The 27,414-nt window shown below is 40.3% G+C and overlaps 2 protein-coding genes across 6 annotated transcripts in view; both read left to right on the top strand.

Annotated features, from left to right (window-relative positions):
- The window catches only part of si:ch73-40i7.2 (FYN-binding protein 1), a 45,605-nt gene extending 21,430 nt beyond the window's left edge, over positions 1-24,175 (top strand). Inside the window, exons 1-16 of one of the 4 annotated variants that reach the window (XM_035798965.1) lie at positions 5,758-5,857; positions 7,602-8,253; positions 15,390-15,486; positions 15,635-15,756; positions 15,986-16,023; positions 16,149-16,186; positions 16,454-16,589; positions 17,411-17,573; positions 20,734-20,905; positions 21,016-21,035; positions 21,446-21,506; positions 21,855-21,918; positions 22,091-22,247; positions 22,418-22,451; positions 22,598-22,638; positions 23,155-23,879. In XM_035798965.1, the coding sequence (XP_035654858.1) occupies positions 5,855-5,857; positions 7,602-8,253; positions 15,390-15,486; positions 15,635-15,756; positions 15,986-16,023; positions 16,149-16,186; positions 16,454-16,589; positions 17,411-17,573; positions 20,734-20,905; positions 21,016-21,035; positions 21,446-21,506; positions 21,855-21,918; positions 22,091-22,247; positions 22,418-22,451; positions 22,598-22,638; positions 23,155-23,204 (1,848 nt within the window). In that variant the 5' untranslated portion in view covers positions 5,758-5,854 and the 3' untranslated portion in view covers positions 23,205-23,879. The other 3 variants (XM_052475167.1, XM_052475166.1, XM_035798964.2) reach the window with 3 other exon arrangements.
- Positions 24,176-24,381: 206 nt separating this feature from the next.
- pex11g (peroxisomal biogenesis factor 11 gamma) lies at positions 24,382-27,324 on the top strand. 2 transcript variants are annotated; one of them, XM_052475165.1, is made up of 6 exons: positions 24,382-24,719; positions 24,861-25,052; positions 25,496-25,674; positions 26,023-26,085; positions 26,169-26,222; positions 26,302-27,324. In XM_052475165.1, the coding sequence occupies exons 1-6, from the start codon at positions 24,657-24,659 to the stop codon at positions 26,522-26,524; spliced, it is 774 nt and encodes a 257-aa protein (XP_052331125.1). In that variant the 5' UTR covers positions 24,382-24,656; the 3' UTR covers positions 26,525-27,324. The 2 variants fall into 2 exon arrangements, with proteins under 2 accessions (XP_052331125.1, XP_035654852.1); XM_035798959.2 differs by lacking the exon at positions 26,169-26,222 and having other exon boundaries at positions 24,385-24,719; positions 26,302-27,322.
- Positions 27,325-27,414: the final 90 nt, after the last annotated feature.

Here is a 27,414-nt window from a genome sequence, read left to right as displayed (position 1 = left end):
GTAATTATTTATTCAATGCCACTCCGACATTGCGCTAACTAATATTTATATATTTCTTACTTCCATTCTTTTACTTTTAGATTTGTGGGAATTGTTTTTAGGTACTACTGCACTGTTGGCGCTAGGAACACAAGCATTTCGCTACACCCGCAATAACATCTGCTAAATATGTGTACGATTTGATTTTGACTTGGGGCTGTTTGGTGCAAAGGTCCCTTCTGCCTTTGGTGACACTGACGTTTGACTGGTAGCAATGAAAATAACTTTCAAATGTATTGAATAAATCAAGGAAGGACACATTGCATTAACAGCCCTTACTTACCTCCTTTTGCAGAGCTGTCACTATCTGGCCAAGCTGGAAGTAGGCCATTTTTCTCTAGAAAACCATAACCTTACTAACCTTAATATTCCTAACCTGATGCCCAACCATAACATCCGTTAAGACTGGAAAGTTGATTTTCGTGTTCATTCATTTTCACAATATAGCCAATTTTAAGCTGTTACCACTTGAAATGGATCATTTCTATATACTCTCTGTATTACTGTTCCAGTGTGTTTTTGAGCTGACCACCTGACATTTTCATTCTATTTAGTATGTGATAAAAATAGCTTGGTTTGGAACCACCAAGACTCTTCCTAGAGCTGGACTCCCGGCCAAACTGAGCAATCTGGGGAGAAGGGCCTTGGTCAGGGAGGTGACCAAAAACCTGATGGTCACTCTGACAGAGCTCTAGAGTACCTCTGTGGAGATGGGAGAATCTTACAGAAGGACAACCATCTCTACAGCATTCCACCAATCAGGCCTTTTATGGTAAAGTTGCCAGACAGAAGCCACTCCTCAGTAAAAGACACATGACAACCTGCTTAGAGTTTGCCAAAAGGCATCTAAAGACTCTCACACCGTGAGAAACCAGATTCTCTGGTCTGATGAAACCAAGATTGAACTCTTTGGCCTGAATGCCAAGCGTTACGTCTGGAGGAAACCTGGCACCATCCCTATGGTGAAGCATGGTGGTGGCAGGATCTTGCTGTGGAGGTGTTTTTCAGCGGCAGGTACTGAGATACTAGTCAGGATCGAGGCAAAGATGAATCGAACAAAGTACAGAGAGATTCTTGATGAAAACCTGCTCCAGAGCGCTCAGAACCTCAGACTGTGGCAAAAGTTCACCTTCCAACAGGACAATGACCCTAAACACACAGCCAAGACAACGCGGGAGTGGCTTCGGGACACTCTGGTATCCACTACTGTCTGTCATGCTCTGTGTTGTTCTTAGAAATCACTTTCAATCAATTTCAAAACCATTCAGTACATGTTGTTTTAACATTACATTACATGCATGTTGTTTTAACAATCACATTAACATGTGATTAATCTAAAATATTAGGATATTTTCTGTAAGAAAATGTGGCTGGTAAAAAATTTGAGTAGCTGGTCAAATTGGGGCATCCATGGACCAAAAAGTACATTTCCCACCCTGTCTTACACTGCCAAGAGTGCGTGATTGCGGCACACAATTCCGGTCCCTCCTGCATGTGGGAATTCTTGTCTCTGTAGGAATACCTGCCCTGGAGCATCACGTTGGTTCCTGTATGAACACGGCCCCCCTTTGAGCACACTTGTCACACTTTTTCTTCATGCTTGTGTCACACTTTTTATATTCTGGATTCCCCTGATGGTCTGTACGGGTCAAAATGGAAACAAAAGTATTATCTGAGTTTTTTTGGCTGCTGTGAGTTATCTGAGTTGTCCCGCCTTTGTACCGGAGGCCTCCCAGCTTGCACAAAGTGTCCTTTGCACCTGCCTGCCACCTGCCCTCGTCGTCCCTAACAGAACTGCGGAAAAGCAGTGCCGGACAGGCGAGGACGAAGGATACTGTCATTGTCGCCCCCGCCTCTTCTTCTTCCTCTTGGGATTTATTGTCAGTTGGCGTCCCACGTCATGGTGCATTACCGCCACCTACTGTACTGGAATGACCCCGCCTCCATTCCAGAGTCCCAGCTTATAAATGGGCCAATAGAAGTATAAAGAGGGGTTTCTGCAGATTCAGGAATGCCCACATGCAGTTACTCCCCAAATTGCGGGCTTCAATTTCTGCAGGAAGTTACAGAGAATGATGAGAAGGAGCAGTTGTTTTTGGAAAAGCAGCCAACAAGTGCTCAGCATATGTGGGAACTCCTGTTATGCCTTGATCTGTCTCACCTGTTCCTGTGATTGTCTCCACCCCCTGTCGCTTATTTTCCCCAGTGTATTTATCCCTGTGTTTCCTGTCTCTCTGTGCCACTTCGTCTTGTATGTTTGTCAAGTCAACCAGTGTGTTTTTCCTGCATTCCTTTTCCTATTCTCTTTTTGATAGTCTTCCCAGTTTTGACTCTTGCCTGACTCTGGACTACTTTCCACCTGCCTGATGATCCTGCCTGCCCTGACCTTGATTCTGCCTGCCCTTTGGTTTTGACCCATTTGCCTGTCCATGACCATTCTCTTGCCTTTACAATATTTATTAATCCAACAGGGTAAGAGTCCAACCATCTGCCTCCTGTGTATGCATCTAGGTCTCGCCTTGTGTCATGATAGCACGAACTGTCCATGACAGACCCAGCAGACATGGACCAGCTCCGCCACGCTGTCTCCCTGCAGGGAGCCACCATTGGACACTGTGTTAACTAACCTCCAGACAAGCTTCAATGCCATACAATTCTCCTTCCGTGGCCTCCAACTGCTCTTCAATGCAAGTAAAACTAAATGCATGTTCTTCAACCGATCGCTGCCTGCCGTTCTGACTTAGAATATGTGGACAACTACAAATACCTAGGTGTCTGGCTAGACTGTTTACTCTCCTTCCAGACTCCCATTAAGCATCTCCAATCCAAAATGAAATCTAGAATCAGCTTCCTATTTCGCAACAAAGCATCCTTCACTCATGCTGCCAAACACCCTCGTAAAACCATCCTACCGATCCTCGACTTCGGCGATGTCATCAACATAGCCTCCAACACTCTACTCAACAAACTGGATGCAGTCTATCACAGTGCCATCCGTTTTGTCACCAAAGCCCCATACACTTCCCACCATTGCGACCTGTACACTCTCGTTGGTTGGCCCTCGCTTCATACTCGTTGCCAAACCCACTGGCTACAGGTTATCTACAAGTCTCTGCTAGGTAAAACCCCGCCTTATCTCAGCTCACTGGTCACCATAGCAGCACCCACTCGTAGCACGCGCTCCAGCAGGTATATCTCACTCGTCACCCCCAAAGCCAATTCCTCCTTTGGTCGTCTTTCCTTGCAGTTCTCTGCTGCCCATGACTGGAACGAATTGAAAAAATATCTGAAGCTGGAGACTCACGTCTCCCTCACTAGCTTTAAGCACCAGCTGTCAGAGCAGTTTACAGATCACTGCACCTGTACTTAGCCTATCTGTAAACAGCCCATCTATCTACCTACCTCATCCCCATACTGGTATTTTTATTTTTATTTTGCTCCTTTGCACCCCAGTCTCTCGACCTGCACATTCATCTTCTGCCGATCTACCATTCCAGTTTAATTGCTATATTGTAATTACTTTGCCACCATGGCCTATTTATTTCCTTAACTTACCTCATTTGCACTCACTGTATACAGTGGGGCAAAAAAGTATTTAGTCAGCCACCAATTGTGCAAGTTCTCCCACTTAAAAAGATGAGAGGCCTGTAATTTTCATCATAGGTAAATTTCAACTATGACAGACAAAATGAGAAAAAAAAATCCAGAAAATCACATTGTAGGATTTTTAATTAATTTATTTGCAAATTATGGTGGGAAATAAGTATTTGGTCACCTACAAACAAGCAAGATTTCTGGCTCTCACAGACCTGTAACTTCTTCTTTAAGAGGCTCCTCTGTCCTCCACTCGTTACCTGTATTAATGGCCCCTGTTTGAACTTGTTATCAATATAAAATACACCTGTCCACAACCTCAAACAGTCACACTCCAAACTCCACTATGGCCAAAACCAAAGAGCTGTCAAAGGACACCAGAAACAAAATTGTAGACCTGCACCAGGCTGGGAAGACTGAATCTGCAATATGTAAGCAGCTTGGTTTGAAGAAATCAACTGTGGGAGCAATTATTAGGAAATGGAAGACATACAAGACCACTGATAATCTCCCTCCATCTGGGGCTCCACGCAAGATCTCACCCCGTGGGGTCAAAATGATCACAAGAACAGAACACCATACCTACTGTGAAGCATGGGGGTGGAAACATCATGCTTTGGGGCCGTTTTTCTGCAAAGGGACCAGGACGACTGATCCGTGTAAAGGAAAGAATGAATGGGGCCATGTATCATGAGATTTTGAGTGAAAACCTCCTTCCATCCACAAGGGCATTGAAGATTAAACGTGGCTGGGTCTGTCAGCATGACAATGATCCCAAACACACCGCCCGGGCAACGAAGGAGTGGCTTCGTAAGAAGCATTTCAAGGTCCTGGAGTGGCCTAGCCAGTCTCCAGATCTCAACCCCATAGAAAATCTTTGGAGGGAGTTGAAAGTCTGTGTTACCCAGCAACAGCCCCAAAACATGACTGCTCTAGAGGAGATCTGCATGGAGGAATGGGCCAAAATACCAGCAACAGTGTGAGAAAACATTTGACCTCTGTCATTGCCAACAAAGGGTATATAACAAAGTATTGAGAAACTTTTGTTATTGACCAAATACTTATTTTCCACCATAATTTGAAAATAAAATAATTTAAAATCCTACAATGTGATTTTCTGGATTTTTTTCCCCTCATTTTGTCTGTCATAGTTGAAGTGTATGTACCTATGATGAAAATTACAGGCCTCTCATATTTTTAAGTGGGAGAACTTGCACAATTGATGGCTGACTAAATACTTTTTTGCCCCACTGTATAGACTTTTTGTTTTCTTTTGTTCTACTGTATTATTGACTGTATGTTTTGTTTATTCCATGTGTAACTCTGTTGTTGTATGTGTCGAATTGCTACGCTTTATCTTGGCCAGGTCGCAGTTGCAAATGAGAACTTTTTCTCAACTAGCCTACCTGGTTAAATTAAGGTTAAATAAAAATAAATATACTGTACACGAACCATTATAGTGTGTTGGTATGAATCTGTTTCTAGGGTACGGTTTTACATTGCTTTTTGATAATGTTGTACATTTGTGAATTTCAGCTCAACGGAAATTCTATTTGTAGGTTGTTCAGTAGTCTTTACAACTTTTTGTGAATAAGCTTATTAGCTGAATAAGTAAGCTGTATGAAAATGACATTAAAGTGCTTTCGTTTTGGAGGGATCTCATAACCGAACTTGTTTACAATTCTGAGAATGCCCATGAATGTCAGACAAATCTGAATTTTATATTTTCTCCATTTATGTAAACCATTGAAAGTGGTTGTTTATGTTCCAGAAAGTGAAATCCATGCATGCTGTGGATCTCATAATGACGGATGATGGGTGCTCATAAATCATCTTTGTCAGATTTTTTTATCAAGTAATGAAGGTGAAATACATTTATGAGTATCTCACCTCCAATTTGGATTAAATTGTATGAGGCCTACTAAATGAACAGAAGCTTCGTAATGGTAATCAAATCGAAATACAGTCATTTAAAATAAATGACTGTTGTGTTTCACATGCATTTCATAATAAAAATCCATAGCCTATAAGTAACCTTCCGATATGAATGAACTCTTACAGTAGCATTTTGTCACCCGCCCCACCTATTTCCTGATTTAGCGTTGGAGATATCCATTGTGTAACAAACGGAACAGTGTTGCGCAGCATCCTTGAATGACACAGTTCAACATGGATCACTTCATTTTCATCTAAATTTAAGTTCAACTCCAAACGGACAAAGATGGTAAAGTATCACTTAAATATTGTTGAAACGACACAGGAAAAACATGCAAACGATGAATATTAAACAGCATATATATACATATATATATATATATTTATATATAGGCTATAATAACTTTGTAGCCCGTGTTCTATCTAACAAGTCGCGTTTCTTATTTGAGGTCGCATTTTTTGCGCTTCTACAAATAAATGCGTGAAATGAAATGTCAATGACTCGAGCATCTATAAACCATATGTTCAACCCCAATCTTTTTTGGTTGAAGAGTGACTTTCACATCTACTCTTATGAGACACAATAATCACTTGTTATTAGACTGGACATGATTGATTTCACTGTTCTCCAATTCAAAAAATGTTAATACATTTTTGTTTAGATTCAACGAAAATGTACAAACTTAAATGCTGAAGATGTGAAAAGAATTGGCCTAGATTTAAGTACCTAAAAAACGAATTATTGTCTTGAATAATGTTATTTCAAGGGACGAGTTTGAATTGATCATCAGGATATAGTCTGGAAATAATATTTTCAGTTTGTAAATGTCTCAATTAAGTTGAACATTTAAACATTGCACTCAAGCTATTTGATTGGTTGTTATTTCTCTGTGTAAGAAGTGGTGATTCAGTCAGGGAATTATTGATCACTGTTATAATCAGTTAATTATTAACACTCAGCATACCACACACAATGGATCCACACACTTTCTCTCCTATTAGATTAGATATTTGTTTAATCTGTGTTGTTATTTGGTATCACATTTTCCTTTAGCCTTCATACACCTATGCCATAAACAAACTATATGTTAATAACTCATGTGAACTCTTCAACAATTTTGGAAAGTTCTGGAGTCAATGATCATGTTAAAGGGCATGCAGTTCTGTTTTGAGTAAGCAAGTGCTTGAGAACAATGCTTATAGGCTCCATTTGTTGTGGTCCACAGACAGGTCTTTCTTATTTCCTCTGTGTGTCACAAGAAAAATATCTCTAGCAAAGCATGCATCTCATTGGTCCATTTAAGACTGCTACTGCATTTTCTATGGCAACCATTGCAGAGTGATACAGAGGTGAATAGGTGTGTGGTTGTAGTTACTTCCTGTTTCTCTTCATTGTTTTATTCTTTTAACTCTTTATTCAGCAAAGACCTTTACTCTTGAAGTAATCATTTTTGAGTGTGGGTTTTTCTAAACTTTTCAGAGAAGTAGCATTGATCATAAAAGTGCACTGTCTGTGACAATCTGACCTAATTGATTACTGTGCCATGACCTCTATCTCAGAACATCTTCCCTTACTGGCTCTTTTGTAGTTTCACTTGCATGTGACATTTGGTTTGGTTGCACTGCACCCAACATGTCAAATGTGCCTCAGAGAACACTATTCACACATCTATTGAAATATCTCTCTGTGTCTCAAAGAAAATAATAGCTTTCAGTTTTATCAGCTTTCTCTGATAGTAGCACATTCAGAAAAACTTGTACCTGTATTTTCACTCTGGTGCTTGAGAGAGACTTTATATTGGTCAGAGCAAGTAATTTATTGAGCCTATAGTGACATTTAGTGGTAGTAATGATGCTAGGATCAGGAACCGCTAGTGATTTGACGTGTGTATTCCCTCATTTGAATGATGCCTCAATATTGGTGTGTGAAGAAAGAGAAATGTGTGTGGGGGTGGTTGCACTTGTTTTTGCTATTCTGCTAACTTCCTGCTTACAAACTGAGCCACATTCTCACCTTTCTGTATCTGTGTCAGGGGGAGAGTGTGGATGTTCGTGCGTTGAGGGCCAGGTTCCATGCCAAGGCTGACATGGCAGGTAGTCAAGATAGTACTTCTCCAAAATCTCCACTGCCAGGATTTGGTAGAGGAGGCCTGTTGTTGGCAGATGCTGGTGTTACAGCAAATGGAGGGGTCCGACATAAACTGATGCCTACGGTTCCCACACCACCACTTTCTGGATCAAGCTCCACACCCGACCTTCAGAGACTACCACCACGACCTGTAAGGGCTGCACTGGAGGGCATATCCACCATCCCCAAGCCTCATGGTGTCTTCCCCCGCCCTCCACCATCACACCGCCCCCATGGAGCCACCAAGGAGCCGCCCCGACCTCTACCCCCACCCTCAGACACTGACAGGCTAGGGAAGGTGAGGGTCACAGGAGAACGCCTGCAGAATATGATGCTAACGCACAAGGGAGTACCCGCCGCCCCTTCCAAGCCAGCGCCCCCCTCCCTACCCAGCCAGAGGAGTCTGACGGAGGTAACCCCCCTGAGAAGGACCCTGCCCTCTGAGGGCTCCAGACCCATAAAGCCCAGACGACCCCCCCACATCAACCTGCAGGCCCATCAGAGAAACAACAGGGTACCACACCTTGCAGGGCGCCCAGGGTTAAGGAAGACTGAAGGTAAGCAGCTTGGGCCTAGATCAGATCAAGCGGTCACCGGCGATAGCCGACACCCGCATAGCTGGTGTTTTGGCACCTACAGTGCCTTCAGAAAGTATTCACACCCATTTGCTTTTTACAGACTGCTTTTTAAATTGATTGTGATCTACACACAATACCCCATAATGTCAAAGTGGAATCTTGTTTGAAGAACATTTGAGATTATACTGAACAAAAATATATATGCTACATGTAAAGTGTTGGTCCTATGTTTAATAAGCTGAAATAAAAGATCCCAGAAATGTTCCATATGTACAAAAGGCTTATTTCTCTCAAATTTAGTGCACAAATGTGTTCACATCCCTGTTAGTGAGCATTTCTCCTCTGCCAAAATAATCCATCCACCTCACAGGTGTGGCATATCAAGAAGATGATTAAACAACATGATCATTACAGTCTCACCAGGGTAGACCTGACTGCAGTTCAGCATTGTAAAAATAATGGTGGGGGTGGGGTTATGGTATGGGCAGTAGCGATGCGCGGGTTGACTCATAACCCGCAGTCCCCACGGTTATATCCACGTGGCGGATGGGTTTAGGGTCATTGAATATTGGCTGAAGGGGTGGGTGGCGGGCTGGTTGAATAAAGAGAAACAATACCTTTAGAAAAATCAAGAAATGTATCATTATTGTGCAATTTATATAGGCTACATTGAGGTTTGTCGTTCATTATTTTAGGGTATTAGTGTATAACATGCTGACCACACTGGTCGCGTCGCGCCAACGAGCAACTGCATTGCCAGGCGCTAAAATAGAAGTTGATTCTATTTGTGGCACGGAATGCGCTGCAAGCCTTGTCTCTCCAATCTCCTCATTGGCTTTTAGAAGCATATACCCACGTGCCATCTCCTCATTGGTTATACCCACGTGGGTGATTGAAAGATGAACTGAGGTCAGTTATGGTAATACACCTTATTATGAAAGTTAGTTGCCAATCGCCATGTAAAATCCAAAGAAGAAAAAGCCTGGGAGGAGGAGGAGAGATAACTAGAAACAATTCGGTTGACCGTTTAATGTGTGGATTAATTGTCGGAGTAGAGGACCTTGTGCATTTCAGGTAAAATAACAACTCAATGTTTAGATCCCAGGACAAATTAGCTAGCAACAGCAAGCTAGCTAAAATGCCTTAAACGTTTAATGCTTTCGAGCTGTCCCCAAATTAATATAATTGGTTAAGAGTTTGTTTTGATATTTCAACCTGTGTGTCCTGATCTTTGGTGTGGGGGGACAAAATCAATTTGAGCACAATGGCGCACGTGTATTCAGGCACACGTTTGGTTTGGGCATGGTGTAAATCGAAACTTTAGGGCTTAACAGTACACTCACCAAATAGCCTACTCAGCCAATCGACAAATAATGTTTTTGGGAACAGGCAGAAAAAGTTAAGGGAGATTTTTAAAAAGGACATTGTCAAAGTTTAATGTAATAAGACAAAAGCTGTGAAAGGAGAGTTTAAAATAAAGTGTAGGGAGGGCCAGAGAAGTAATGTTTGGATAATATTTTGTGAAGTGGCAAAAGAGGATGATAGCAGTGCCGGGGTTGTGCCGAAAATCTCCCCCCTGCCAGAATCCCTCCCCCCTCTAATTTCCTTAATTTTGTGGTTGGAGTTAAATACTTTCTGTGACACACATCAGATTCAAATACTTTCTACAGAACAAACTTCATGTTAGGATAGGCAACCAAAATGAATAATTAATGTATGTGTGTGTGTTATATTAAACATAGAGGAGGGAGTAAAATGCTGGCAAGCAATAAACATTTCAAAACAATTATGGCTGAATTATTATCCTTACACTTTCAAAAATACTAGTCGAATAAGACCTGAGAGTGATGACGAATTTTGGCAAAGAGATTTATTTAAAGACGAATACAAAATTCAGTAGCGGATTTAGGTACGGGCGACATGGGCAGCCGCCCAGGGCAGCAACTTGCCGGCGGCGGCCCCGGGTGTGGGCGGGCGCAGACGCGGACGTTCGCCCAGGGCGCCATACAAGTTAGAACCGCCACATACACTTGAAACAAATATCCAAACCGAAAACTGCAGACAAAAATGCTTTCTGCTACTAAGGTCAGTGAAATGTAGGCTAAACTGACAACGGAGTGAAGAGCAGGAATCTCAACTAGCAAACAAGTCGCAGCAATGAAGAACGCGAAGGGGGGATTCTGGCAGGGAGGAGATTTTCGGCACAACACCTGTTATGTTATGTGTGATGATTGTGAGGCACTATACAAATTCGACAGTCACAAGACGAGACTTCAACATTTGTGGACTATTTAATTGGCCTATGGCATGTCAAGGGAACTGTAGCCTACTGTTTAGATTGGTTAAATTGAAACTGAATAACCTCTCACATATCCTTAATAATAACTCCTGCAGAATTAAGCATTTCTTGCAGTAAAACGATACACCAAAAGTAGGCGAAATTTGGACTCGGGAACAGGAGTGAATAAATATGATTTATTTATTTCTGCATCTTGATAGAATGCAATGCTTAATTAGATACCATCTGTAGAGGTGCTCTCTTAATCATTAAAGCATCTTTAAAGCTGATAGTATTTTAACCACATAAAATATGCATTGAAGATCAACTGAAATCTTATCAGATGGGTCACTTGCACTTTCTTTCTCCCCCTACAACGAGTTTCTTATTTAACTAGGCAAGTCAGTTAAGAACAAATTCTCATTTACAATGACGGCCTACCCTGGACAAACCCTAACCCGGACGATGCTGGGCCAATTGTGTGCCACCCTACGGGACTCCCAATCACTGCCAGTTGTGATACAGCCTGGAATCAAACCAGGGTCTGTAGTGACGCCTCTAGCACTGAAATGCAGTGCCTTAGACTGCTGCGCCACTCCGGAGCCCTCGGTCAGTCAATGTCTGCGTCGGGAAGGGCACCATATCACTACTTTTGACTAGTGCACAATATGGGGAATCGGTTGCATTTTGGATAAAGCCAATGTAACTTCAGTTCAATGGGTGCATGCAATTTGGCTCACAAAGTATGGACTGAGTGTAACATTCATTCTATATTCCAAATGGGACAAGTTCTAAATGAAGTGAAACACTATGAACAAAGTGTATCATTGTAGTGTGCCAACATTAAGCCTAAATCAAATGCACTCAATTGTTATGTCATAAATTCCCTATATAGTGCACACCTTATTAGGTAATAGAATGCAATTTGGGGACACACACGATGACGAGCATAGAGGTTCTCCAGGGAACTAGTGGAAAGATCGATGTAACTGTCATAAGTATGATGGAGAGACGTAAACATCTAACTGTACAGTTTAGATTTAAGTTAGTTAACAAGATTACAATTATTTTGCAACTCAAATCTTGTTGCATACAGTATGTAGCAAAACAAAAAAATGATTCATAACAATCACGTTTGTTCCCTCGATAGAACATCACACCCCTCCAGCATCAGCATAACGCCACCTAGTCCCATTGTGATGTCACAGCGTTCTCCTTAGACCACTACCCCTGACAATTTGTCTTTATTGGTCTCTGTCATATAATATAATGACAAAAAATAAGCTAACTGTGTCTAATTATAGACAAGTTGACTAACAAATAGCTTACCAAAATGTCAGAAATTATAAGCAGAAACATATTTCAATCAGGCAAAAAAAAATCCTGCACCCCCTGTCAAATAATTGTTCTGCTGTCTTTGACTAGCACATAGCGCATGTTTTCTATATTTGCAGGTTAGGGTTGGGTGCAGGCCTCAGATTTTCACTTTATTAGCGGTTGCAGATGGGTTATTAGCAATTGCTGTGCTACGGACATCGAATGCAATTGCATTTTATCAATTGCAATTTGAATGCACAGAGACACCGTGAAGAGATCCTGAGGCCCATTGTCATGCCATTCATCTGCAGCCATCATCTCATGTTTCAGCATGATAATCCACAGCCCCATGTCGCAAATACCTGTACACAATTTACAAGCATTTCGCTACACTCGCAATAATATCTGCTAACCATGTGTATGTGACCAATAAAATTAGATTTGATTTCACAATTCCTCGTAGCTTAAAATGTCCCAGTTTTCCATGGCCTGCCTACTCACTAGACATGTCACCCGTTGAGCGTGTTTGGGATGCTCTGGATCGACTTGCACAACAGTGTGTTCCAGTTGCTGCCAATATCCAGCAACTTCGCACAGCCATTGAACAGGAGTGGTACAACATTCCACAATCAACAGCCTGATCAATTCTATGTGAAGGAGATGTGTCGCACTGCATGAGGCAAATGGTGGTCACACCAGATACTAACTGGTTTTCTAATCCACACCCCTAAGGTGTCTGTGACCAACAGTTGCATATCTGTATTCCCAGTCAAGTGAAATCCATAGATTAGGGCCTAATGAATTTATTTAAATTGACTGATTCCCGTACATGAACTGTAACTGAGTAAAATCTTTGAAATTGTTGCATGTTGCATTTATATATTTTTTCAGTGTAATAAAAAATGAAAAGCTAAAATGTCTTAAGTCAATAAGCGTTCAACCCCATTGTTATGGCAAGCCTAAACAAGTTCAGGAGTAAAAATGTGCTTAACAAATCACATTGTAAACTGCATTGTAACGGGTTTTCTAGGTGTGGTGAAGGAGAGTCGGACCAAAACGCAGCGTGTAGATTACGATTCATGTTTAATAAAAAAAAACACACGTAAACACGAATCAATACAAAAAACAATAAACGTAAAGAAAACCGAAACAGCCTAAACTGGTGCAAACTAACAGTAGATAGTTACAAGGACACTAAGGACAATCACCCAAAAACAACCAAAGAATATGGCTACCTAAATATGGTTCCCAATCAGAGACAACGATAAACACCTGACTCTGATTGAGAACCACTCCAGACAGCCATAGACTCTGCTAGATCACCCCACTAGCTACAATCCCACTATATACCAAACCCCCAAGACAAAACACACCACAATACAAAAACCCCATGCCACACCCTGGCCTGACCCAATACATAAAGATAAACACAAAATACTTTGACCAGGGCGTGACATGCATGGACTTATTTTTGAATGACTACCTCATCGAGTAGTGAATTTCAAGCACAGATTCAACCACAAAGATCCGGGAGGTTTTTCAATGCCTCACAAAGAAAGGAACCAATTGGTAGATGTGTAATAAAAAATATCCCTTTGAATATCCCTTTGAGCATGGTGAAGTTATTATTTAGGCTTTGGATGGTGTATCAATACACCCAGTCACAACAAAGATACAGACAAGCATGGCAGTGGTTGCATCATGTTATGGGTATGCTTTTCATCTGCAAGGACTTTTTTTAAAGAAAAATAATTTTTGGATAAAAAATAAATGGAATAGAGCTAAGCACAGGCAAAATCCAACAGACACTGTGAGACAAATTCACCTTTCAGCAGGACAATAACCTAAAACACAAGGCCAAATCTACACTGGAGTTGCTTACCAAGATGACATTGAATGTTCCGGAGTGGCTTAGCTACAGTTTTGACTTAAATCGGTTTGAAAATCTATGGCAAGACTTCAAAAATACTTTCTAACAAGGATCAACAACTTACTTGACAGCTTTAAGACTTTTTATAATAATAATGGGCGAACATTGTACAATCCAGGTGTGCAAAACTCCTAGAGACTTACCCAGAAACACTCACAGCTGTAATCGCTGCCACAGGTGATTCTAACATGATAAGTATTCCAACTCAGGGGGTTAAATACTTATCTAATAAAGATACAGTATATTAGTGTTTTATTTTCCAAAAACATTTTCTTTAAATGTTAGAATTTTTCTTCCACTTTGACTTTACATAGTATTTTGTGTGGATCATTGACAAAAACATTATAATTAAATCCATTTAAATCCCACTTTCTAACGCAACAAAATGTGGGAAAAAGTCAAGGGTTGTGAATACTTTCTGAACGCACTGTAACTCGCTTTCTCTCGACCAGAGTCTGGTATGACTCTTTGATGTTGTTGGCACATAAGGAAAGGGGCTGTGTTGGGTTTCCTCTGTGTCTATCTCAATCAAACACCCAAAGCACAGCCACACACACCTCAAACCCACAGGGAAAAAGCATATTTGAGAGAACAAATTAAACCCGTTGCACAATTTCTGAGCGAATATTGCATTAGCAAACAGCCTCCTTTCCAGACCAATGTGGTCACAGCTCTCCCTGTGCTGTGAGTCACCTGGGTTGCGTCAACCAGGCTAGGTGTAACTGCTTTAGAGCTGTCGAATCACAGCTTCTGCTCGTGTGGCACGTATCACAAAGCCACACCCTTCCCAATCGCATTAGAACTAGAAAGTGTAGGCTATATAGAAATAATGACACCCAAATTGAAAATCTTTAAACTAAATAATAAGGATTTCTATCAGCCTAATCGAGGAGTATTTACAACTCCTATTCCACTGTTCGAACTTGTAAACAAGGTTGCGTGGGATTTCTCTTAATGCGACTTCATGCAGCCAATGGCAATTTCCTCTTTAGGTATAATGCCGGGAGCTGCTTGTGGATTTGACAGCTCTAATGCAGTTCCACCTCTGACACCGCCAAAACAACCATTATGCGGGTGTCGGCTAGTGTGGGTCTGACCTTAATCTAGGCATTAATTTCCTTTGAAAAAGCCCCCCTTCCGTACAAGTGTAAAATGGAAAACTGACTGTTTTGAATACATTTATACAATGTGTGGTCTTAATCCTGGATGATGGTTGGTGAAAACCGCATTCCAGCCAGTGTCTATTCTATTTGAATACGTGTATGGACTTACTGTAAGCACCATAATGACACAAGAAAGGTATCTGTTCACTTGCAACCTGTATAATATATAATTGTATAATATGCAGTGTGCTTTATCTAGTTACTAGTTAAAACCTCAACACGTCTCTCTCTAAAAAGTATTTTTGAATGACCTACTGTATACATGCGGAACAGTATCTTCTAAGAAATGAAGAAATGAATGAGCAAAAGAAATTCTCAGACTGCTGCTGCTGGTGCAGAGCATTGCCCTTCAATATATATGTTAATATTGAATTAGTTGGTGAAGACCTACTGTAGACCTACAGTGCAGGTTGTTTCTTTTCCTCAGGTGGCAGCAGTAAGTCTCTTCCAGGGATAGTCAGTCTGTCTGGCCCCTCAAGACTCCCAACCAAGCCCAGCAGCCTACCACGGCAGTGTACCCCTGTGTGAGTGTGCTCACTCGAAATGTCAAGTGTTGAGTGATAGTATGAACACAAATTGTAATTACTCTGTAGGCAACTGGATTTACAGGAACAAAAAAGCCACATTTTTCACTTAAGTATTTTTTCCCTCTGATTCCTGCTTTCTTGTTAGGCATTCTGAGGATGACCAGGGGGAATATGATGACATAGGCCTAGGCCTAGGCCTAGATGTAAAACCACCTCCCCCACCCCCACCCCCAAACCCAAAACACCCAGGGAGCTGGGACAAAAGTGGTATGTCTGAAAATAACTACTATATTACCATGAACACATGCAAGAGATTCACTAGCTATTGTGAATTTAGGACTGAATCATGATGACTCTTAAATCGTGAATGTATGATTTATGTGAATTATATACACAAATAGTTTCTCAATCCATCATCCCATAATGTATGTATTTTACATGTTCATTGCTTGTTCATGCATGTCATGAATTATATGTTCTGCTATTTCCCCTACAGACTCCTGGAATGAAAATAGTTCTTCACAAATAGATAAGGTGAAAGAATTCATATTTACCATCAGTGACCATCAATGCAGAACACTGCTTTTGAATTATTTCTGAAATACTGTTCTTGATACACATGCTTTTCATGACATTTATGTTCTTATTCCTGGCTGCAGGGGAGCGATGAAAGTGAGGTCTATGATATGATTGATAAGTAAGTATAGTATTGAAATACAACTTTGATCCCCTGCCTAGATACAGTACGTGGTATCTTGGGTTTATGCTTGTCTTACAAGTAGACAACTCAATGTCTGGCACAGCATACTTTAAACAGCCAATATCACAAGGCTAATTATAATAAAAAACACTTGGATACTCACATATCTGTTAAAATGTGTTTATATAGGCGTAATAGCTGTCCACTTCAAATAATCACTGACCCGTTAATGTCTTTTGACATCTCTGTCTTTTGCCATCTCAGAGGCAACCAAGAGGAGGTGAAAACCACAAGTTCTGATAAGAATAAACAGAAAGAGTTGAGCCGGCAGAAAGAGCAGGAGAGGAGAGAGCAAAAGGAAATACTGGAAAGGGAAAACAAATACAGAAAGAAATTCAAGGTGATTTGCCACATTTCCATGCGCTAACAAATCCATAAATCCCCCCAAACAGTAATATTTGTCATAACACACTTGCTACATTTGATACCAGGGTTTTGGATATGGGGCTGCAGCCTGGTCTCAGAGCATTTCTCATTATTCTGTATGTAAGTCCAAGACACTCCATTTAGTATTATATGTTACGTTTCGTATGGTATGTATTTATATGTGGATATCTATCACCCATTTCGTATGATATGTTGCAAATTACAATTCATATATGTTACAAATTTGCAAAATGTACATTCTATTACGAATTTGCAAAATGTATGATATGTTCTAGCTAGGTGGCAAACGTTAGCTAGCTGGCAAAACGTTAGCTAGGCTAGGGGTTAAGGTGACGGTTAGGGTTAAGTTTAGAAGTTAAGTTAAAGGTTTAAGGTTAGGGTTAGGGGAAGGATTAGCTAAAAGGGTTAAGGTTAGTGTTAGGGTTAGCTAACATGCTAAGTAAATTCAAAGATAAAAAGTAGTAAGTAGTTAAAAAGTTGCTAATGAACTAAAATACCTTAATTAGCCATCTGTCTTATGTAACCATACCAAATGTAACATATCATACTAATTTAAGTGTCCCGGATTTACGTTTACTATGCTACGTCTGAGATCAGGTTGGGAATTCTGGAACACACCTGTAATACATCTCTGTGAGCCTTTTACATATGGTGTTTTGCCAAATATAGATATACAGTAATGTAATTTCACATGCAGAACATACATCTCATTAATCTCTGCAGTCTAAAAACACCACTTTACAACCCTCTGTGTTTATTTGTACGCTTCCACAGCTGGGGACTGGGGACATAGAGGTCCTTCACATGGCCAGGGTTCGACATGACTGGCAGGGGGGCAAGCAGGATCTAACTGTTCGGCAGGGAGACAGTGTGGAGATCTTACGGGTTAAGAACAATCCTGGGGGCATGTGGCTAGCCCGCACACAGACTGGCACCTGTAAGTAAAACACTGTTATGTTCTATAGAACTAAGGGACGGTTCTACATTTAATGGGGTGAGGTGGCTGGTCCAAAATAGGGGGGGTTGTCTATCTTCTTTTTTTTTATTTGGGGAGGGTTGTGTGATTTTTTAATGGGCACAGAGAACGGTAGTGTATTTTTTTGCTTGTTACCTAGGTGTCTGGTTAGACTGTAAATTCTCCTTTCAGACTCACATTAAGCATCTCCAATCTAAAATGAAATCTAGAATCGGCTTCCTATTTCGCAACAAAGCATCATTCACTCATGCTGCCAAACATACCCTCATAAAACTGACTATCCTACCGATCCTTGACTTCGGCGATGTCATTTACAAAATAGCCTCCAACACTCTACTCAGCAAATTGGATGTAGACTATCACAGTGCCATCTGTTTTGTCACCAAAGCCCCATATACAACACACCACTGCGACCTGTATGCTCTCGTTGGCTGGCCCTCGCTACATATCTGTCGCCAAACCCACTGGCTCCAGGTCATCTATAAGTCTTTGCTACATAAAGCACTGCCTTATCTCAGCTCACTGGTCACCATAGCAACTCCCACCCGTAGCACGTACTCCAGCAGGTATATTTCACTAGTCATCCCGAAAGCCAACACCTCCTTTGGCCGCCCTTCCTTCCAGTTCTCTGCTGCCAATGACTGGAACAAATTGCAAAAGTCACTGAAGCTGGAGCTCACTAACTTTAAGCATCAGCTGTCAGAGCAGTTTACCGATCATTGCACCTGTACACAGCCCATCTGTAAATAGCCCACCCAACTACCTCATCTTCATGTTGTTATTTTTTTGCTATTTTGCACCCAGTACCTCTACTTGCACATCATATAGCCACATTTCCTCATCTGCTTGAATGCGCAGTGTTTTGGTACTTTCCTTAAGCACTATGCGTTTCTGCGTGCCTAGTATACAGTCAACTCTATCTTGCCCATCTATACATAGTACGATAGTGGTATGCAGAGCTGATAGCTTTTTGAGCTGCGTGTCTCCTATCTTATTGATCTTGTTTAGACTACACATTTAATTGACTGTATAAACGGATTCCCTCTTCACATTTGTCAAAATAGTGAAAACTAAAATAGTGATTATTTTAATTCATATCAATTGATTATTTTTAACAATAATTTTTCACTAACCGAATGCTGTGCTTCGTCATTGTAGTAGTTGGGGGTTCGGTTAAATCGCAGTTAATCAAATTATGGGAATAATCATTTGTGAATCACAAACAGTAAAAGGAAACAATTCAGCTGTAGACTTCCTTTCGAATTGTGTCGCTGCAAAACTAATTTCGTAGATGCTTTAAGTTGATTTGGACGTTCAACTTTTATTTTATTCTATATATAGTTGAAGTAGGAAGTTAACCTACATTTAGGTTGGAGTCATTAAAAGTTGTTTTTCAACTGCTCCACAAATTTCTTGTTAACAAACTATAGTTTGGCAAGTCGTTTAGGACATCTACTTTGTGCATATGACACAAGTAATTTTTCCAACAATTGTTTACAGACAGATTATTTCACTTATAATTCACTGTATCACAATTCCAGTGGGTCAGAAGTTAACTGTGCCCTTAAACAACTTGGAACATGTCCAAACACCTGAAGGTACCACATTCATCTGTACAAACAATAGTACGCAAGAATAAACACCATGGGACCATGCAGCCGTCATACTGCTCAGGAAGGAGACGCGTTCTGTCTCCTAGAGATGAACGTACTTTGGTGCGAAAGTGCAAATCAATCCCAGACCAACAGCAAAGGACCTTGTGCAGATGCTGGAGGAAACGGGTACAAAAGTATCTATATCCACAGTAAAAACAAGTCTTATTTCATCATAATCTGAAAGCCACTCAGCAAGGAAGAAGCCACTGCTCCAAAACCGTCGTAAAAAAGCCAGACTACGGTTTGCAACTGCACATGGGGACAAAGATTGTACTTTTTGGAGAAATGTCCTCTGGTATGATGAAACAAAAATAGAACTGTTTGGCCATAATGACCATCATTATGTTTGGAGGAAAAAGGGGGAGGCTTGCAAGCCGAAGAACACCATCCCGACCATGAAGCGCAGGGGTGGTAGCATCATGTTGTGGGAGTGCTTTGTTGCAGGAGGGACTGGTGCCCTTCACAAAATAGATTGCATCATGAGGAAGAAAAATTATGTGGATATATTGAAGCAAAATCTCAAGACATCAGTCAGGAAGTTAAAGCTTGGTCGCAAATGGGTCTTCCAAATGGACAATGACCCCAAGCATACTTCCAAAGTTGTGGCAAAATGGCTTAAGGACAACAAAGTCAAGGTATTGGAATGGCCATTACAAAGCCCTGACTTCAATCCCATTGAAAATATGTGGACAGAACTGAAAAAGCGTGTGTGAGCAAATATGCCTATAAACCTGACTCAGTTACACCAGCCCTGTCAGGAGGAATGGGCCTAAATTCACCCAACTTATTGTGGGAAGCTTGTGGAAGGCTACCTGAAACATTTGACCCAAGTTAAACAATTTAAAGACAATGTTACCAAATACTAATTGGGTGTATGTTAACTTCTGACCCACTGTGAATGTGATGAAAGAAATAAAAGCTGAAATAACTCATCCTCTCTGCTATTATTCTGACATTTTACATTCTTAAAATAAAGTGGTGATCCTAACTGACCTAAGACAGGGATTTGTTTTACGAGGATTAAATGTCAGGAATTGTGAAAAACCGAGTTTAAATGTAGTTGGCTAAGGTATATGTAAACTTCCAACTTCAACTGTATATATATTTTTTTTGCTGGCTCACCTCACTTATTTGTTATACAGTTAATGACATTTATATTGCCTTGGGGATGATATAATGAATCATTATTTTAGAGTTAATTTTATGAGGAGGGAGGGTGTGCATATTTTTTTTACAGTACAAGGGGGAAAAAACATTTACATTGGGGAGGGGGTACATTTTTCTTATGACACCTGGAGTTGGACAAGCCCCACCCCCCACTCCAGTAAATTTTGATCTGTCCCTAAACAATTCAATATGTATTCCATATTTTATACTTGGTCCATATTTCCTGTGACAATGCTGAACACCACACATTTCGTGTACCTAAAGCTACCAAAAACCAGTAATGAAGTGTTACTTTGCAGATGGCTACATCATTAACACATGTGTGGATGTGGACTATGAGGAAGTGAAACGTAAACTCAAACTGTCCAGAGCCCCTGACCCCTCACTGCCACCACCACCACCTCCACCTCCCGTCTCTTTTGAGGACAATGACATTTATTATGATGTCGACTCCTCAGATAACATGAACAGGTAGCTCTCGCAAGCACAAATATACCATGTTGCTTTAACTTTGTCTGTAATTGAAACAGTGTAACCTGAATACAAGTGATTGATATGATTGATATGTTTCTCTCTTACAGCAGCATGACTCAAGAGGAGGGTAAGTGGAGCTGTGAATGACCGTTTTCCATGAAGTTGTTCATGTAGTATGCTTATGTTACTGTTTCTCTCTGTTTCTCTCTGTTTCTCTCTCTCTCTCAATTTCAATTCAATTCAATTCAAGGGCTTTATTGACATGGGAAACATGTGTTAACATTGCCAAAGCAAGTGAGGTAGATAATATATAAAGTGAATATATAAAGTGAAATAAACAATACAAATTAACAGTAAACATCACACATACATAAGTTTCAAAACAATAAAGACATTACAAATGTCATATTATATATATATATACAGTGTTTTAACAATGTACAAATGGTAAAGGACACAAGATAAAATAAACAAACTCTCTCTCTCTCTCTCTCTCTCTCTCTCTCTCTCTCTCTCTCTCTCTCTCTCTCTCTCTAGATGACTACGATGATGTGCAAGGAATAAACAATGACTTCCCCCTTCCACCTCCTGAAATAAGGTATTCCTCATATAAAGTGTCTTTGAATTCAATTATTATTTTTTGTACTTTTCCGATACACAGGAGAGTTAGTCAAATGCCTTCCTCTGTCTGGGGTTTTTCATAGTGTGGTGTTGCTTTAATAGCTTGCCAACTTTGGCCTGTATGTTTACTTAAAAAATGAAAATCAAAACTTGTATATGGTTTAACTTGTCTGTTGCATAGAGCATGTATTGCACTGTATATAAATAAAGTAGTTGCTAATGGCTAACAATAAGAAAGCATAAATAAGAAAGTTGGCTACTAAAAGAGGACAAAAACTACTTTTGTGATCAGACAATAAAGGACATGTTTGTCTTTATGTTCCAGTCTACATCCAAAAATGAGCAAGAAACTGGAGAAAGATGAACAAGAGTTCAGAAAAAAATTTAAGGTAAATCTTAGTTTGCTCTTCTTGCATATCTGTTGAACTGTTAGTAAAAAATAGCTTTTACCACAATTCATGTGCACACATTACTCTGAAAGCACAATCACTAGTCGCTTAATAAAATGACATTACCAAGTCATATGAAAAAATAAACATCACTTTTATTTTGTTCTGTCAGTTTGAGGGACCAATTAAGGTGTTACACTGCATGATGGTTGACGCAAGCATCAAGAAATCAGGAGGGAAGGATCTAGCTGTGGTTCAAGGGGAGATCCTGGAGATAATTCAACTCACCAGTGACAAGAAAGCCCTGTGTCGCAACGAGCAGGGGAAATGTATGTGAATACATCGCCCTCTTGTGAAAAGTTTCTGTAAAAGTCTGTTATATATTTGATTAGGCTACAGCCTTATCAATTAGAGATTGCAGAAAATTCCCTGTTTTGATTACTTTTGTCAGCATGAGTGTCATTATTTTAATTGTTCATTAATTTTCATTCTCTCACAGATGGATATGTGCCCAGGGTTGTTCTTCTTCAGGCGTAGGTTTCTTATATATTTATTCAACACAATTATTGGTAGAATATCAGAATAGCCATAGTCTCTGTTAGTCACTGGTATCATAATTTACTGCTGACAACTGTGTCATAATGTTTTGGTTAATATGGTTTTCAATATTCCTTTTCAGGGAAGGGGAGGATGTTTACGACGATGTTGATCATATTAACGGTAAGTTATTTTTGAATTAATTATGCTTACTGTAAATACATTTATATTTTGACTCTGAAGTGATATTATGAATCTAGCTTTGGGACACAACATCAGGAGTCACAGACCCCAGATGAGCTCATGTAATATATACTGAACAAAAATATAAATGCAACATGTAAAATGTTGGTACCATGTTTCATGAGCTAAAATTAAAGATATCTCTCCAATGTTGTGCACAAATTAGTTTACATCTCTGCCTTTCTACTTTGTGACGATAATGCATCCACATGACAGGTGTGGCATATCAAGAAGCTGACCAAACAGCAGGATCATTATGCAGGTGCACCTTGTGCTGGGGTACAATAAAAGGTCACTCTAAAATGTGCAGTTGTGTCACACATCACAATGCCACAGATGTCTCAAGTTGAGGGATCGTGTATTTGGCATGCTGACTGCAGGAATATGCACCAGAGCTGTTGTCACAGAATTGAATGTTCATTTCTCTACCATAAGCCACCTTCAATGTCGTTTTAGAGAATTTGGCAGTATGTACAACCGGCCACACAACCGCAGACCACGTGTAACCACGCAAGCCCAGGACCTTCACATCCGATTTCTTCACTTGCAGGATCATTTGAGACCAGCCACCTGGACAGCTGATCTGATGCCCTTATGAAAAAATATTGCAGTCAGAGTGCAGTATAACTGCAGTACACTGCAGTATAACTGTAGTTAGAGTGCAATATGACTGCAGTATGCAGGAGGAAAATACTGTGTCCAAAATAACACTGTTTTTTTAACTGCAGTAATTTTGCAATGTAACTGCAGTATAACTTCAGTTCAACTGCAATTCAACTGCAGTACACTGCAGTTATTCTGCAGTTACTGCATCCAAAATACCACAGTCAACTGTAGTTACTGCACCTTTACTGCAGTTTCAAAACTGCAATCTTTTTTTGTAAGGGTGAAACTGAGGAGAAATTCTGTCTGTAATAATGCCCTTTTGTGGGGAAACCTCATTCTGATTGGCTGGACCTGGCTCCCTAGTGGGTGGGCCTAAAGCACCCCTGCGCAGTCATGTGAAATCCATAGATTATCGCCTAATTTATTTATTTAAATTGACTGATTTGCTTATATGAACTGTAACTCAGTAAAATCGTTGAAATTGTTTCATGTTGCGTTTATAGTTTTGTTCAGTATATATGCAAAGTAGTAAAAGAACAAGGAGTTAACCCCTTTCATGACCTCCTCTCTTCTCCTTACAGATATCTATGACAATGACAATGTCTATGATCACACAATCCACTGAACCCTTTTTCCTTTCCTGACCAACATGGATCACCAATCCTGGACTGACAATTTAATGCTTGTCTTCGAGGGAGACACACACACACTGGGAGACACACACACATACATGTCCTAAGAATTGAAACAATCATGGCATGACTGTTGTTTGCTCGAATTTGCTTGTAGAACTATTTAATACACTATGCTTTGTTCATGGCTGGGCTTCTTGAGATGAGTTTGAATAATAAATACTTTTTTGCCAGTTGTATTTTGTGTATTATTCATATTTTATTAGTGTACTCCAAAAAAAATATCCTCCTAAGAATTAGAAGAAGGATTTAAAAAGATGACACATTTATTGACATTCCCATGGAATTTATTATCAAAAGCTACCCACTTTTTCCGTTTTTTCACATGGGCATTGCATCTTTGAATATGTGATCTATTACTACTGGCTGCATATCGTAAATATATCATTGAACACTTCCTGTTCAAAGTACAATACCATATTTTCTGTGTCACAGATTGTAGAGGAAACCTGTTTTTGGTACTATTTCACACAATTTCGTGTTGATCTTCTAGCTGAAAAAGATGACATCTGTCACGTGCATTTACAGATCTTTGTTACTTTGACGCACAGTCATTGCTTGGACGTTGCAGTCAACACCGGCAGGATCAATTTGATTTCCATTCGAGTGAACAGAGCTGTGTACACCTGACTTGCAGACCGCTACTAGTGTGTTTACATAATGCAAAATTCATTGGAGTCGCTTGTGAATGTGCTTGAGTCGTACAGAGGAAGAGATAAAGTGGTAAGTGTCCCACCAAAACATTCAGTTATTTCATTTTAAATATGACAAATGTTGAGTCATTGCCCTATTTAAATGACTATGCATACCACCACATTCTTCCTAATAGAATGGCCTTGTGTTATGTGGGATATTTGTGGGCAGATAAGGACACTGTGCTATGGGTCCCAGCTGGTTGGTGGGGTTCTGTCTGAGAAGCCAGGGCGGTCAACCGCACAGCTTGGAAAGAGCCTCCTACTGTTCTCTGCACAGCTAAGCCACTGTCGGACTGTACTTCGACTCTTCGATGACCTCTCCATGCTCACATATTCACAAAGCTATGGTCTTGGAGCCGGGGTGAGCAATGAGACTATAGCAACATTTCCCAATCTCGGTCCTCTGGACCCCTAGGGGTGTATGTTTTGGTTTTTGCCCCAACACTACACAGCTGATTCAAATGTTCAAAGCTTGATGATTAGTTATGATGATTATTTGAATCAGCTGTGCAGTGCTAGGTCAAAAAACAAAATGTGCACACCTTGGGGGACTGAGTTTGGGAAACTCTGGTCTATTTCTATGATCAGAAATGCCCTGTATGAAAGGTTTCTGAAATTACATAGCCAGCCATCATCTGTGTCTCAAGACATGGCAATAGCCCCACTTCAATATCAAAGCATGTCAGTGTCAACACACAATTGAAACTAATTAAAGCCAGATTCCCCAAGTGAGAGATTGAGGGACAGAGACTTAGAATAGAATTGACACTTTCTTTAGATTGACATGCATGTCCCTCTCTCCAGGAAGAAGATTCTGCACTGCGCTGGATGTCTGTGCTGAATAATGTGGCTGACCAGCTGTATTACCCTTGTGAACATATAGCGTGGGCTGCCGATGCCAAGATCATCAGTGCTAAGTCTGACAAATGGTGGCTACTAAGCGGTATACTCTGGGGAGTATCTCTGCTTTTAGGCGTTTTCAGGTAAGAATATTTCTCCACTGATGGTTTCATACTACAAAACAAATCTGAGGCACTCTTCAATTAGTGAAAGTTACAATGCTGCTAGCCTATTTGACATATGGCCAAAGTACTAAAAGTTGCTATTATCCTTGTTCCCAGGCTCAATTTCTACTGTAGAGAGTGGTTCAGTTTGGAGCTGGCTGGTGGACGAGATTACATTGGCATACTTACAGTACAGATTTTGGCATGGAGCTTTTCTTCGAATGTAGCCTATTGCTTTGGACAGGATTTGAAACGCTCAGTGATAGTGGGAGGCATGTAGAATGGCTACAAGCAGGTTTTCTTCACCATACACACTTCTCATTCTAGGTCCATGAGGGTTGTCATGCTGCTGCGGAAGAAGTTAAGGAAGTCAACACGAGGCGACAGTAGGTGAGTCGGGTCAAAGCTGAATCAGTTTACTTGTGTTGTGTGTGTGTCAATGACTGTGTTCCATTGCATAAAATATATTGAAGGAATCTTGGCGTTCCCAATGCATATTCATCACATCAATTGGGAGGACATTTCAGGTAAGGATACTAGATACGTGTGTTGCTAAACCAATGAGTGTATATAAACGTATCTTGGGTTTGATTTGTCTCTCTCCAGTGAGGGAACTGTTGCCAGCAGGTCTCAGCTCCGGAGGCAGGTGCAAGGGGAGGTCCTCAGTATTCTCAGCAGCATGGCAGATCTGAGTAATGCCATTCATTGGATGCCCCCTGGTTTCCTCTGGGCAGGACGCTTTCCCAATTGGCTAGTTGGACTTATGGGCACCACGTCATCCCTGATTGGCTTGATCCAGATGGGTGCCAGTCAAGCAGTCAGTGCCTAGTCTAATTGCTTTGACAAATCTTTTCTTTTTTTGACTAACACATTTGATAACCCAATCAGAATTCGTTGAAAAATCTACTGAAATTTGGGGAACATTCAACATCAAACCCTGTTCTGGATGACATCGTTGTGCCCAGTGTTGGTAATTAATGGTTTGTTTCTCTTTTCTTGACAAAGCTCCACAACCAGATGCAACAGTTGACTATTGTCTGTTTTTAAACCAACTGTTCAGCGGTGTTGAACATAGCCCAGACATATTTTAAGTTGACTTTTTACTAGTAGGAATACAGTAAAGCATGGGAAGCTCTGTCCTCCTGTGCTTGAGTTGAGTCATGTTCAGCTGGCCTACTGTTTCTCCTAGCTAGGCACTCCAATGATCTGTTATGACTCTCAGTATTTCTCACATAAACCCATGGAATGTGAATTGAAAAAATATAGAATATCTATTACATTTTAATTAAATGAATGAACCTTTTTAACCTATTTTTTTTAGAATTCTGAATATTAGATCTGAACAATATTGCTGTAACATTAATTGTTTGGCATTTTGGCACCAATCAATTTTTTGGTAAAATATAATCCTAACTTTATCTCAGAGTAGCAATTGCCCTTTCAGTATGGTTTTATGAACATTACCAATCAAACAACGTCAACACAACATTTGTGGCTGCTATTTCAACCACAGAAACAGGCTCGACAATGAAAATATCAGCTGCTGTGAACAGTGATGAATTGTAATTTTTGTTCATAATTTTCCTAGAATAAAATACAGTTAAATTACATAATGTACCTGTTTTTATTATATATAAATCTCATACAGTGCATTCGGGAAAGTATTCAGACCCCTTGACTTTTTCCACATTTTGTTATGTTACAGCCTTATTCTTAAAT

Source organism: Oncorhynchus keta, chromosome 22, assembly GCF_023373465.1.
Source record: "Oncorhynchus keta strain PuntledgeMale-10-30-2019 chromosome 22, Oket_V2, whole genome shotgun sequence".
NCBI lineage: Eukaryota > Metazoa > Chordata > Actinopteri > Salmoniformes > Salmonidae > Oncorhynchus > Oncorhynchus keta.
This window is presented reverse-complemented; position numbering and strand designations above follow the sequence as displayed.